At 29.3% G+C, this 16,190-nt stretch overlaps 1 protein-coding gene across 1 annotated transcript in view; it reads left to right on the forward strand.

Moving 5' to 3' along the window:
* Positions 1 to 16,190, forward strand: part of LOC114124187 (irregular chiasm C-roughest protein-like) — a 205,513-nt gene that overhangs the window by 154,146 nt on the left and 35,177 nt on the right. Inside the window, exons 8-9 of the mRNA XM_050205793.1 lie at positions 1,429 to 1,570; positions 2,219 to 2,341. Coding sequence (XP_050061750.1) covers positions 1,429 to 1,570; positions 2,219 to 2,341 — 265 coding nt within the window. The remainder of the gene's footprint in view (positions 1 to 1,428; positions 1,571 to 2,218; positions 2,342 to 16,190) is intronic.

Raw genomic sequence — 16,190 nt, forward strand, 5'->3', positions numbered from 1 at the left:
GTGTGTTTTAAACGTGCGTGAAAAAAACTAGGTACCGTCTAAAATTACGATCGTCGTTGCCGGAACCATGTACAACGATATAATAATAATAATAATAGAAACGCATACCGAAAATGAGATCGACCGTCAGCGCGTAAATCATTTGTACCCTTTTATAATATATATATATTATATATATATATACATTTATGTGTGTGTAATATATGTTTATATATTGTATATAATAAATATTATACGGCACATATTTTCGTCTGTGCATTTTGAACCGATTCCAAAACCAAATATAATAACGTACACACAACGATTATTTTTTAGAACAGAACCTATACGATATATGTATAGTGATCCACCACGTGTCTCACCCGTTCTCCCGGAAATCGCGTCTAGCCATCGCCCCGTGTATGCCTATATAGGGTAAAACTTTTGATAGGTATACGTTTTTTAGTTCCGTAATAGTTTCTTGGAGAGCAAATAAACAGTGAAAACGTGAAATCAGCTAGATTTGAGCGCGTCTTTTCGTTTTGGCCTAGTTATCCACTATTTTTATTAAACTATACATAATTTATAAACCTATATATTATGTGAAGTGAATCGCCAATATTTATACTCATTGTATTTTTATTTCTTCAATATATAGTTTTTCGAAAACTATTTTTCGTACTATATACAAAAAGAGCACAAACTTATACTTTTCCAATAACTACTCTTTCTATCTTCTTACTGTTAATTGGATGATTTGTTTGAAAATGTTGATGTATCGAAATCAAGATTCAAACGGCTAATTGTTGTGTTACTTAACTCTATGCTCTAAAGGATATCATAATATTTCCAATATTTCTATGATAATAGGTATATAAATCAATGACGGTATAAATACATTAGAAAATTTCAAAATATTTGTATTCAATTCAATTGTTGTTCTCTAAGTACCTAATAAAAAACTATATTCATAAATATTGATGATTTGTTTTTTAAAAAAAGATACCATAATCTTACATCTAATTAGGGAAGTTATAATTACAAAAACTATCTTGTCTAGTTGATATAAATGGTGGACAAAAAAATTATAGTTTATATTATTTTTGTTGTTTTTATCTTAACAAAATGTTGTTTTACGAAGTATTGTTCACTTTTTTTCATTAAACGAGCATTTAATTATGTTTGTAGAATTTTCAGACAGTATATCGTCGTTCAAAAACATTGTAGTATTTTAAGTCTATAATAATAATTATATATATACTCTTCAATAATTAAAAATAAATATTAGTAGTATCTATAACGGCCAATAGACAGTAGCCCGCGGTATTTATCACCATTTTATATATAGATATATATATATATATAAGACAAAATAATAAGTATAATTTACGTACGACAACAATAATTATATCAATATAATAATAATTTTTCATACGTGAACTGTTGCAGGTACTGGAAGACCCGACGGAAGATGGTGTGAAGAGCACGCTGATCATCAGGAACTCGAGACAGGAACAGTTCGGTGCCTATAATTGTACAGCTTCCAACGACTATGGGTCCGACTCGATCGTCATCGTGCTGGTGCCAAAAAGTATGCTACACACTCGATTTGGGTGCTTGTATTAATCTAACTAAAATATTTAGGAAAAAAAAAGCGTGGCTTTGAAAATTATGCATCATGTTTATTGTAAAATAAAATAACATTATTTGAGGACTATTATTTGAAATGGACTTCTTTTCTTGCTAAAAATACTTATTTTCTTACTGGTATTTTGAAAATCTGTTTGGATTCATCCTCTTATTATATGTCATCTAACAAACAATTCTTACAATTTAGAAATAATATATTTAACATTATTTTACTTTTTAAGTACAAAAATGTACCTACTTATATTAAACAGTGCAGAATTACACTTCTTAGTATAAATAAATTTAAAAAGCCATTCATATGATCCACAGTTTATTGTTAAAACGTTCAAATCAGATTTCAATATAGAAATCCCATTATCATGTCGAACGCTATAGTGAAATTAAAATTGCTCGATTTAGCCTGTGAAATATAATATTATATGTAATATTTAGCCTAAACGTTAACTTTATACATAACTCTTTGCTAACGGATGCGTTTCGAATCACTTTTTTTTCAAATTCACGAGCTTGATAAATTTCATTTAATAGATAACCGAAAAATATACATCAAGCCATTAACAGTTATTTATACATTACATTTTCGTTACAGAAGACTTTATGCTAATCTTGGCAATCATTGGTGCTGTGGGCGGAATCATAGTCATGATTATGATTTTCTCCGTCATCGGGTTTTGTCGACGTTCGACATCTCAGAAAAAGAAGAAAGCCAAATGTGAGTTAAAATTTGTATTATTATATGTATAAAAATATGGCTCGTCCTCCACTCTTCCCATTATTGTATTCACAACGAACGAGGGGTAATGATTAGGTCTAAAAAATAAAAAACTTATTTTATAAATAAAAATTGTTCAATATTAGCTTCTAACGCTGCAATGCCAGATTTAACTACCAGTTGTGCGTTTTATACATTGCAGCATTGGACCCTCAGACGTTGTGACTTGATGTTTTTTTTTTAGTAACTCTAACCTAAATCGTAAAATTGTTTTTGTTAGGTTACAGTATATAAAATCAATCAAGTGTACAATTCTGTTTTATCTTATCCAGAATTTAAATTATTTTATTAAAAAATCCACTGTATCAAAGCAGTATCATATTAATTTTATACATAGCTGGTGTAGTAGTGTGCGAATAATTTTCCTATTTTTTTTTTTTTTTTTTTTGTTAGGAAATAGTACTTATATTTGGTTGGGCTCTGAATCAATATAATATATTTTATTGAAGTAATAGATTCAAGTTATATATTACTATATACTCAGAGAGTGCAACCAAGAGTGTACATTTTTAAAAGACACCTACAATATAAAACTTATAATATAATCTTGAGACTTGATTCCGACATTATAATAACAAATACATAATATTATGTGGGTTTGGTAGTTTGGTTATTAATTTTTTAAGTGGACATTATGAAAAATTATACTTTTTGTCACAACGTTTTATTTTTAAACTTAATTTCATTCTTTAGACACGGAGTACACGGTAGGCATGCGTTTTTCTTCTGAAAAATTCCTGCAGGGTAACACATTATGATAAAATATATCTAATATTAATTCATTGTTCTATGTAATACGTTACATGCTATTCTCGCGTGTTTATAGACCGGTTAGTTATTCTATTTGAATGGCAGTAGTGTATGTGTATTTATATATGTTAATTATTGAAGGGGCAAAGAGATGGACCGCCATATATCTTCAAAAATGTCTGTCCAATCTACGTAATTCTTATAGATTCTAAAGTCTATCACTTATTATTGATTTTTATGCATTAAAATTTTTCTCAGATAAAATATTATTCTGTCTAGGAAAATAAAATTATAACTCTGTCACGATTAATAAAAAATTTACAAAAATTTCGTCAAATTATACGTAAAAAAACATCATTTCAAATTCAATCGTTGATACTTTTCAAGAAAATAAATGTATTTTTGTTCGTTCGTCGTTTGCAAAGTTTGCGAGTAAAATCTTATAAAACGATGATCGAAAGTGGCCGAAAAATAAATATTGCTTTACATTGCGTAACGCGTTCTTTTATCCGCACCCAAACGTACACAATAATAATATTATGTATTATACGAAAACGCTGTTTTAACCACATTAACTCATTATACATACGCATAAATATAATATACACAAAATTATATGTAGGTAGGTAGTTGTAATATGTATACTCACACACACACACACACACCAAACGAGTAGCCCGAAGATGTAACCGCGACATTCTATAATGGCCCAAACTATGTTATAAGGTCTACAGTAGCGGCAGAACTATTATGTTTGTATGTGTGCGTGTATAATGTGTATATTACCATAATGTTTATGGCTTTATTTATTTCTTATATTATTTATGTGGAGTACCTATTAAATGACTATTGAGTTACATTATGTTTTCCTCGTAAAACATTTGAGTTTCATTTATATTATTTTTATACATATATGTATAATAACATGGCTGTAATGACTCCGCCTTCACATATAGGTACACATTATTATTATTTCCATCCTACCGTCCAATAATCGTAAAAAATATTTATGCAGCTCCGCGGCCGTGCGTTTGTATTTTAATTATAAAACTAATCTCCGTCAAAGACGTCGTCGTCGTCGTCGTGTTCATCGTAATAAAATAATATTATTGCATAAAGTAGCGAAGAACGCGCGCGAGGCTCGCATTATAAACCGGACACGCGCATATAGTAAGTCACTGCGGTGGTATAATAGATACCTACGACGTCGTCCAAACGACTCGTGACAATCGAACATATTAACGTGTTATTCGAGAAAAAGCGAAACACAGCGTTTCCGGCCAATTATAGGTAATAATAATACATCGTACGCGATCATGACTGCATCAGTCACTCCAGAAATGTCCGAAAGCGTGCTGTGCACAGTTTTCGTTCCGTCTCGACCCGGCGGCCCCGAGCAATAGAGTTTAACGACGGCCGTTTAAATTATAAACAGTTATTGCGAAATCCGCAACGGCAATCGTTTGTTGAGTACGGTCGGTTTCGCGACGTGTATCCCAAACCGTTTCCGGATTCGCACCGGAACGTGCGTTTGCAACTATTATACTGCAGACACCGGAATATTGTATTATGCACATTGTATACGTGTCCGTATCCCGACAAGTGAATCGGAGTAGAGATTAAATAACGATCGAATCGACGTCGACGTCGGCGTTTTAAATAATCCAACCGATTTTATTTAGAGATCGAATTTTAATTTCGAACGCGTATTACGCAATCGCAGAGAGGAGTTAGGTTTTTTAACGAAAAAACTGGGAGGTGCTGCTATAAGCACGCCCGCAAGCCCGCTACCCAAATCTCGCATACACGTGGGTTTAAAAACCATCAGTTATAAAATATATTGTCTCGATTATTTACGATATGGAAATCGTTCGGTAGGTATCTATGAATATTATAATAATTTATCGATTCGCGTCTGGGCGATCGACGTGAAAAATCGTAAACGATTCTAATTATTGTTGTTACACCTAATACCATCGATTAAATAATATATATAATATATTTAATCAATGCTAATACTATTATTACTAGGTACGCGACATAATATAATCTGATACGTATTTTAAAAACAGTTTTAATGTTTTTTTAATCGCGATATTGTGATCGTGAATTATTATAATATTATTTCGATATCATTATTATACGATACCGATCGAAGCAGAGATTATAATAATATCATATATTGTATAGCGTCATCGCATTAAAGAGTTTTTGGATTCGATGACGCCAGCGAGTGAAGCGGGGAGGGCCGTAAAAACAACACGACGCTGCGTAAAACCGCCGTGAACGGTTCGGTTGTGTGTAGTACAATAATTATATTTTTTTATGTAATTTATAATTTCACGTTTTATGGGTACTTAAAAATTGTAAATGTACACAAACTAAAACGTTCTGAGAGCGCGTGATGCGTGTTCGCGCGCTAGGTGCAATTATCGTTTGTACATTATACTTTACCCCGATCTCGTATGTCTCGACACGCGTTCAATCGCCAACAGTCTTTTTATTTTTATCCTTTTTACGCACACGAACATCTCTGTTATATACGCCATTAGTCGGTTTACCTAAGCGTACAGTGAATAATATGAATCCTAATTAATCGCCGGACTCGTGTCGACCGGAATTTGCGTCGTCTGTACCCATATATATTTTACATAAACGTTATTACTATATATTATAATAAATAATATAATATAGGTCAGTCTGTGCAGTGATAGATTACCGCTAAAATATTAACCGTATAACGCGCTTTAAATATATTGTCATTCCAAAGACCGTGCGTATATAATGACCGTCTGTAGTTCTCATCAACCGTGTCTCCGGTATCCACTCGACGATATCTATACACCGATCGAGGTGTTTACATTAACAACGTGTCAACATACATAATATTAATATATACCGTGTCTGCGAATGTAGTGTAATCACGAGGGTCGAGAGTATGTTGCGGATAATAGTTTGACTTATGTTATAATAATGTTATAATATTAAGAGGACGCCACGCGCATCCTTAAATGATTTGTAAAAACTGTTTAGCGTGAAAAACAACCACTCGGACTATAATAATATAGTCGTATTATAGTTAAGAAACGTGTATATCGCATACACAAGGCTATACAATATTTGCTATGTAGTAGCGTTTTAATTTTTGTCATACCATTATTAATAACAAGAAAGAGTTGTTTTTAAATCCGGTTATTATTTTTTTTTTACATATCTGGAACATAAATAATTTTTTTTGCCATTAACATGATAATAAAAAAACAAAATGCGACATGAAAAATATTGTCTTGTAAATATAGTTTATAAATTTGATTTGTTGACTATGACATTAGCTGGCCGAGTGGAATTTTTTTTCAGAAAAAAATGTTTTCTTTATAATCTCGTAATTACACTACAATCAACTACAGTGATACATAGTATTATACTGACATGATCATATAATTTGAGTTAACTTGAGATCGATCATCCAATAACTTTTTAATTTTTCCTTCAAACAATATGATTTTCAAAATATCTAAAAACTAAAGAATTTCAGTATTCATTAATTCGAAAAAAAATTAAATACTTTAAGTTTTTAATTATTTGAAGATTTTTTACACTGGAAAATACTCAAAAAAAGCGCAAAACATGACATACGCTTTTAAATAAAAAATATTACTCGTCTATTGTGACGCATATATGTGCAAGTGCGCCATCTTTCCTCAACTGTTTAACATTACATTCCGAGAAACCATTTAAAATGTACGCACATTCCCTCAAACGCAGTACACACGGATATAGGAGATTTCCGAAATTGAACTACTTAAAGCATATCGCGGTTCTTTTTGATTATTTTTATAAATCTCATTAAAATACCATAAGACCCTAAAAAATTGTGTGTGTGGCAAAGCATTGTAAAAATTACATTTTTGCGTTATAAAACAACGTCAATGTCGGGTGGTGGTTGTTTTTGATATTTTAAAAATAGGTAGATACTTTATACTGGCATTTGTTTTTTAACTTTATTTTGTAATGAGTAAAATTATTATACAAACCGCGGCATTGTGAACGATGTCTGCAATAAACATAGGTATATAAGTAGTACGTAACCAAATTTTGGGCTGCGACTGATAGGTCGCTAATATCGAATATATATAATACTGTCTGCGGTCTCAATCGCAAAGTTTATAATATATTATTATTATTATTATTATAGATTAGTTGTCGAAAACACGCGTGCACCGCGTTCGTCCGTTCTGTTATTATTCACTTACTGTTTGTACAAGTTGTACCTAAATACCATTATAATAATATTTTGTATAATTTATTAAAATAGAAGAGGGAATATGATATTATTGTAGTCAACAAAAATAGGAATATACCTACTTATATTTATAAAGATAAAATATTTTTATAATATTATGATATAACATAACTTAAACCATTTAAATCATATAATATAATATTATCATCGGATCTAATATGTAAATATTATTGCAAAGTGTGAACAATTTCCTATAATGATTATCAATGTAGTCAAGTAGGATGATTTCAACGCGCGTTTCAAATTTCAACTTATTAAATCTTAACCAAATTCTAATTCGGTCTATTATTAAACACATACTTCGATGAATGCGCAAACAACCAATTATTTATCATAATAATATTCAATCGTATTTATAGATGGTTAAATACAGCAACCGGCTGATCAACTGATCTCAAAACGTGTAAACCATTCACGGAAATGCATTTTTTTTTTTAACGAAATCAATTTAGAAACTCGTACAATTATTCTTACTATCATATATAATGACCGACGTGCCGTGAGAATCGTAGGTTTTCGACATCTCACAGCTAGTTGAATATTACAATTTATAACATACAATGTCGATGTGATTCGAGATTTTGAAAGACGTATAGCCACTGAAAAGAGATAAAAACCGGCTCATGACCACTGAAAATATTTTTATAGCACAAGAAAACGAATCTTTTTCGATACTAGTATTTTTTTAGTGGTGGTCAAGAATGTCAGAATGACAATACAGCGCCAGTTTTTTACGGTTTTATCACAATGCGAATTATATAGTCTGCAGTTTCATCATTAATACAACGATGATAGATTTAATAAAATTATATACGTTTATTTAACTAAGTATCTGAAAAAATAATATATTCTCGAGATAGAGTGATGGTTTTCAAATTTGTTAATTAAATTATTGGTCGTATCGTGGGAAATATGTGGAACTGAACACTTTTAACGAGTAGAAAGTAACTAAACTTTAAAATTAAACATAGAATGGAAAAAAAATAAATTAAATAATAATATTGAGTCAATTACAACACATTTGCCTAATGAATCGCGAAAGAAGAAAATATTACAAGAGTAACGACGGTCAACCGAGGAGGATAACTTAAATTTGTTAAGCACTGCAGGGTACACCGGGTTGGGTTATAAACAGTATAGACGTAGTGGGCGGTGGTAGGGTAAGGAGCTTCAAAGTGTAACAAAGTTTTGTTTTGTCGATGTTTATATTTTTTCCAAGTGAAGATTCCGCTGCTGCTGTCACATCGAATACACGGTACACACAATTGCCGTCACTGTGATCGAATAGCAATAGATCTGATTTACATTATACATTAAACGAACAATATAACGCAATACACTACTTGACGATAATTTTTTCATATTATAATCAAAAGACTGTAAATTTGTAACAAAATACATATTTTTATTACTTAATTTAAGACATGACTTTCTCAACACAAATCGTTTAAATTATATAATAATGAATATAGGTAACCGTTTTTATGAAACTTTAATTTTGCATACTTCATCATTTTTGATTCTCGTGATTTGGACTTTTTCTAAAGTATTTTTTTTTCTTTTGGTTGCATTTTACAGTAATTTTAACAATTTTTGTTGATTAAAATATCGTTATTATTATTATTTTTTTTTGTTTGCAGACAATAATTCTAAGTTATTATAAAATATATATATATAGTTCCCAAGAGAGTGTCAGTCATTATGATAAATTAAAACATTGAATCATGATTATTATCTTTTTTTGTTAGCATTTAAATATTAACTTTAAAATATATTTTTTCTTTTCAACAAGACTTCATGCTTACTAGTATGTTTAAAACTTTACACTCATATTTTAGTGCACGCATTTATTTGAAATTTAAGAACGTTTTAATATGTTGCACTTAAAATAGAAATTCGAGTTAATTTTTTTGAATTCGATTCACAGCCCATAATTTACGAATGTTTTCCTAGGGTACTGTCCATTCGCTCTTAAAATATAAGTACGAGTATTATATTTAGGTATCGACCACGTGTACATATTATGTTACAATATATTTGATGGCTACGAATGACTGGTCATGACTTCGCAGAGGAAGTGAAAAAGACTGTGTATATGGGTACTGTTGTTATGTTAAAATAAAAAAATCTTCTCTTACCACGTTATCGCTTACACGGTATTTGGTGCTCTACTCGCGTATTGTTATTATACTTTTGTGATAATGACGTGAACTATATCACACAGCGGTTAATACGAGCGCGTTTAAAATATAATATGCGTATAGGTATTTACTACACAAGGGATACGGTGGTGACTTACTATACGCTATTATTCGCGTCTATCTGGATAACAGATCTTTCACTTTTACCCTCTACGCTTACACGTATAGCTATTCATAATAATACTCTACATGAATATACGTGTGTACATCGCACAACGTCGCATATATATACTTGTCTCGCGGATGCATATAGTGTATAGTATACATAACATACGCGATCATTATCCGTTGACGTTTGAGTCATATAAACTGCTGCTGCAGTATTACGTAATAATGTATATAATAATATTTACATACCTATATACTTATGACGGCACTTGAAATATCAGTCGAAAACAACCCCAAACGACCGACGACGACGACGACGACGACGACCCCGATACGAACCACCGATAACGTATTTACACGCACGCATGACTATGTAATAAATTATCATAGTCTGCAACGGTGACGGATTTGTGGGAAGGCGATTTATAAGATGCAGTGGTCTGGGATCACCGCTGCGTTTTAGGGACGAAAAATTCTTTAAGCGTGGGAGAATGCCAATTTAAATTATCTGAAGATTAACAATTATTTAAAAAATAAATATTAAATATTCTTAGTTCGGTTGATCCTTTTAATATAGACTTAAATTCCGTTCGAAAACGGCCCTTTTAACTCGTAAAGCAAAGTCGAATTTGCCCATCCTTTGCAAAATACTCATCGTATAATGAATTTGTCATTATTGTAAGATCTGTAGGTACTTCAAATTATTATCTTATCGAATTCACTATATTACGCCGCCCTTACTGGAGCTGGAATAATCGGTGCTACTATAGTTTCGGAAAATAGAAATCCACTACTATATATAGTATTGCTATTATAGTGCTGTGTACACTAAACGCGACTATAACGTGCATACAAATGCATAATTAACTGCGTAGTTGCGTTTTACGTAGAATTCTTCTATTTCTCGTGAATTGTGTTTGAAATAGTATAAAAAGTATATTATATTAAAATTTGAATAGGTGCTAATACTAAATAATGAACTTACACGAGTTTCGTGCCTACCTACCTACCTATGTACGTATAATGCCATTATATATTATTATTATGAAAAATGTGTTAAAAGAACGATAAATCTTTAAATCCGCCACTGCGTACCTGTGTATGCTGGCATTACCGCGTTGTGTACAATATTATATTATCGTTTGCGGAATTTTTATTTAAAAACTAATTTACCATCATCTTTTTTCATATATTTATCCAAAACAACAGAGAAAATCGCTGTGTGTATATATTATTTTACGCGCATTATACGTATCCCGGATTAACCAGGATTTTGTTGGGGAGGGGGTTTGATATTTGATATAGTACAGAGGTTACTATTTAAACGTTTTTGTACTTTCTTACATATAGCTAAGTATATATATATAATTATAAAGATTTTTGAAACAACAATATTAATACAAATTACAATTTGAATATCCGACGTCTCGCGTGTTGTGTTCAAATAACATTGAACACGTTTTTAGATTTTCTTGAAGTTTGAGGAGGGTTGCGCTCTTCCTAGTGTAACCACCGATACGTTTACGCGTACACGTTTCCGTTAAAAATGCTCGTTTACCATGGTCCAGACCGTTCTATCGACACAACGCCAGCTGGTTTTTAAGCTGTTACATTTTTAGACAAGTTTGCTTTATGACATAGACAATTACGTGAAAAAGTGTATTAAAGATAATTCCATCCACGCGACGTTTACAGCTTAAAAATAATCCATCGATTTCTTTTAATGTAATATATTCTATTTGCAAAGAAAAATCGAAATATTAAGGCTTTAATCTTACCCTATTGAGTTAATGCGTATAAAATCCAAATGTAACATTTTAAGACTTGTCACGATTGGGTTTATTTGCTCTTAACCGTCTCTCAAAAAATTTAAAACTGACATAAGTATGATAAAATAAATGTTTATAAAGTTACTAATCAAACTAGAGTCTAACTTTATTATGTGATTCAATTATATGGGATAGGTACTTATTAGGTATTGCTGAAACATCAAATATAAGTACAATTTAAACCGTTGAGTCGGTTATAAAAAAATATTAAAAGCTCTCGCTTAACGTTTAAAATGAAACGATACGTATAATATAGATCTTAAAATACTATAACCTTTTAGAAACTGCTAAACATGCACACATAAAATACCACGCAAAGGCTCTTAAGCCTCTTCTGCATTCAGAAACATTAGTTTTAGCTCTCTCTCTCTCTTCTCAAAACTTCTCAAATAATATATCAAATAGGCGTCTAACACGACAATGGTAAACGTATATGTAAATACCTTTTTAAGAAAATTTCTTCTCCAAACCAAAATAATAAACATATATTCATAACACGGAGACGGAGTGAACCCAACCCACGCGGTCTCTTCTTTCTCTGGTGCATTTAAAATGTATAGTCTAGGTTTAATATTTAATCACTTATGTTTTACTTCACATCGTATTATGCGCAGATTAAATAGTAGTTATCTTGTAAAAAATAATATTATGAATTGTTTGGGTTTGTTTTTAGTTGTTATTAAAATTTTGAAAAAATAATACTATCGATTATTTTGAATGTAAATTGTAAATACAGAGAATTTTAATCATCAATGCCGTTAACGTGTAGGTAATCACTAATAATGTACACGATAAATTTATTTAAATAATTTTGAAATTCATTAATGGTTGTTCACATTGATAAAATAATTGTGTGTATACCTATTTCAATGGTCGAAAAAACGTTAATTATTTTAATGATATAAAATATTGTTTAGTTAAACAATAATGAAATTAATAATATTTTAATAATAATTAATATAACTTCTATTAGTTAGTTCGGTCTATCATTGGATGGACTCGTGTACTATTATTTTATGTATATATAGGACAATACATCCTTTTATCTAATGCATTTATTGTGTTTTTACGTTGATTTTAAATATTTAATTTAAATAAAATGTAACTGATTTTAGCTAAATCAAAGTACTTTTATTTATTTAACTTGTAACTTTTACGAGTTTAATAGAACGAAAAATTACATTAAACGGTAAACATAACTTAGGTACATACTTTTTCTATGTTTACTTACTCAACTTGACGAATTTAAAAATTAGTTAACTTGTTCAGCCTTGTATAATATTATTACTATTCTGCAATACGTGTATTATACATTTAGAAACCATCGGTTAATTAGATTTAATCAATTAAATATTTTATGCATACCTATAATATAAACATGTACCTAGGTACTTCCCACAAACGTTCAGTTTAAATTAAAAAAAATGTGTACACACATATGTATCTATACATACGAACTGTTATGATGAAGAGCGCTTTACGTCCGGCTCAGAACCCAAAATCATTAATCTGTACCTAAACACGATCTACAACATTATTATATGTATACAATAATAATAATAATAATAACAACAACAAAATATAACATAAGCAAAGCATACGCACTCGTAAACTGATCGAATGTGGCACGCCCTTTGTTTTTCGTATTGTTACATTGAAATCCAATCTCAACAACTATATGCGTATATGCTATGTATACATATTACTTATAGTCGTCACATAATAACAATAATAATAATAATAATACACGCATACATATACACTTGTAATTTTGACAACCGCCGAAGCGAACAAAAAATACGTCAATGGTACGTATATGCACTATATAGGTGAATATATTATACGTATATGGCTATATTATGTATAATAATAATGATATTATGTATATAACGTGCACCCCTTAAATGAATTGATTTTTTTTTACATAAATACATACATAATATTATATATATATATATATAATATATTTGAATAGAAGAAAAAACCGTGTACAGTATTGCGAAAAGTCTACACTATTATTGTGTCAGCACCGTGAGATTTCCAAACATGCCACAACTCGGTCGACCTAGTATATATCTATGGAAAAAAAAACGTATATTATACTCTCCGACCCTGCAATAATACTATCGTTATAATTAACCCTCTGTGACACTCGAGGGGTATCTGCCTATAATATAGTATTTTGCATAATCGAGATAAACATTTATCCCGATAAAAAATAATTTCACTTACTTTGTTCTCAAATAATTATTTACTCCTAACCTAACGTTGGAACACGGGGTCGTATTAAAATTGTAAACTTAAACTTGATTTGCCCTATCACAGTTGAGTGTTAAATGAAATAATATTATAGGAACCGTAGTACACAATGATATCTATCATTCTAATCATTCTATACCGTTGTTGATATTTTTATCTAGGCCAAAAACAGTTACTTATTTCTACGTATTTATAGTTTTATTTTTTATTTTTTTGAATCTGAATTTACGGGACAAATTGTGATGCTAATGAGCGAATGGTGACGAAAATAATGCATTTTTTTAAAAAGTCGTGTATGGTAAAAGTAAAAAAAACCCTACTTTTGAAATATAAATTACTATACATTCGTAATATAATAATCGTATAAATATCATATATGATCGAGTTGATTAAAGCTTTGTAAATTTTATTATAATTGAACGAATTTCAACGAATATAATAGTATATTTAGTACATTTATGAAAATCTGATTTTTTGGAATTTTTAAGACGAGTATACAATATAAGGACCATGTTTTTAAATTATTAATTTTTTTATACAATTTAAAAAGTTTCTAGTGGTGGTTGAGACTTATTTTTTTCAAATAATTTAAAATTAATTTTTTTTAATTTTTTTAATAATTTTACCTAACCATTTATTACATTTACCTACTATAAATTGATAGATAAGTAGATAGATATTTTTATTTATTTTGAAAACTTGTAATCATAGCCTTCACGTCAATTATTACTCCATTATTATTTATGTATTATTATTTATTCTTATTTCAAAAGTAAATGTTAATATCGAACCAGGAAAAATCCTTAAATTTATTTATTTACAGCTAAATGGATATGTTTTCTTTTATAAAATATGTATAGACTACCTAATGAAAAAAGTTATAACTGTAATCTAAAAATGAATAATATAGAAATGATACATAAATAACAATAGATCAAGTTGCACGAGGAAAAATTAGTAATAAAAACAAAACATAAAATTTAAAATACAATAACAGAACAAAAAAAGAACAAAACAGCAAATAGAACGAGAACCATAAGAAAAACACTATGTATATAATAAGAAGTATATAAAACTACAAACCAAATTAGATACATCTTTTTTTTATCAGTCTTTCCTTTTAATTATTTTTGTTTTTTGCTTTTCATATTCCTTATTTTTTATTATTTTTTTCTTTATTTGTATCATTTTTCTGCTTATTATTTAATATATTTTAACATGAACATTGATTATTTGAGCAGTTTTGAGAAAAACCAAATTAATACAATTATTTTCTTAAAGGTTAATGGCCTTAAAAGAAAATAATTTATTCCATTGTTAGTTTTGCAATAAGAAGCTGAAAATAAATCTAAATCTTGTGTATTATAGTATGGAATTTGAAAACTAATTTCATAAAATAACTCGGAACAGACAATATTATAGTTAGTAAGATTAAACATAAACATATCAGTAACTTGTGACTAATGGAAAAGGAATTACAGCCGATCTACGTTAAATAAAATTGAAGAAGACCATAGGTATATTTATTATAAACAATAAATTATTTAAAAATGTATATTGACAAGTTTTTAATTACTTTGTAAATATGTATGTCATATACATAATTTCACAACCAATAAATTGTGGAGCCAAAATCAAGATTTTATATGCCCAAAAAAGTTTATATAGTTTTCAAACAAAAACATTTCTAAAATGTTTAGTATTTCTATTAATAAAACCTATCGCTTAATAAGTATTTTATAGTTAAATTTAAAATACTTAAAATCTTTCAAAATATATTTGATTGAACTAACTCTAATAAGTAAACTAAGGTCAATGACCAATGTTATGATGAAAATTATAATATGTTTACTACGTGTAATATGGAATTCATAAATATTTATTTAAAAGTAAATGTTAATCACCATCAAATAATAAAATGATTATAGAAGAATCAAATATTAGATGAGGATAATTTGTAAATATTAAAACTAGTAGTAAAAATTAGTGTACAAAGGCTAAGTATACTAAAAAAATGTTAGGTAAAACCTTATCTTAATTAAACAGAAAAATTTCAAACGTTAGATTTTAAATAAGTTCATTATTGAATGAAAAAAAAATAATCGTGCTTAGTAAATAACTCTGTATAATTGCATTTTCATATAATACTAATAAAAGTATATGAATTACGAATAATATGGTCGAAAGTCAAGTCGTCGTAAAGTTTAGTTGTACTTGAAGCTGTAGTGACGTCTATAATAATCTATTATAATAATACATAGTTATCTTGTAAGTCACAAAAATCAACATCATTATATAATACACACAAAGCTCAATAAAGTGCTCTACGAAACGAGACC

This window comes from Aphis gossypii, chromosome X (genome assembly GCF_020184175.1).
Source record: "Aphis gossypii isolate Hap1 chromosome X, ASM2018417v2, whole genome shotgun sequence".
In the NCBI taxonomy this organism is placed as follows: Eukaryota; Metazoa; Arthropoda; class Insecta; order Hemiptera; family Aphididae; genus Aphis; species Aphis gossypii.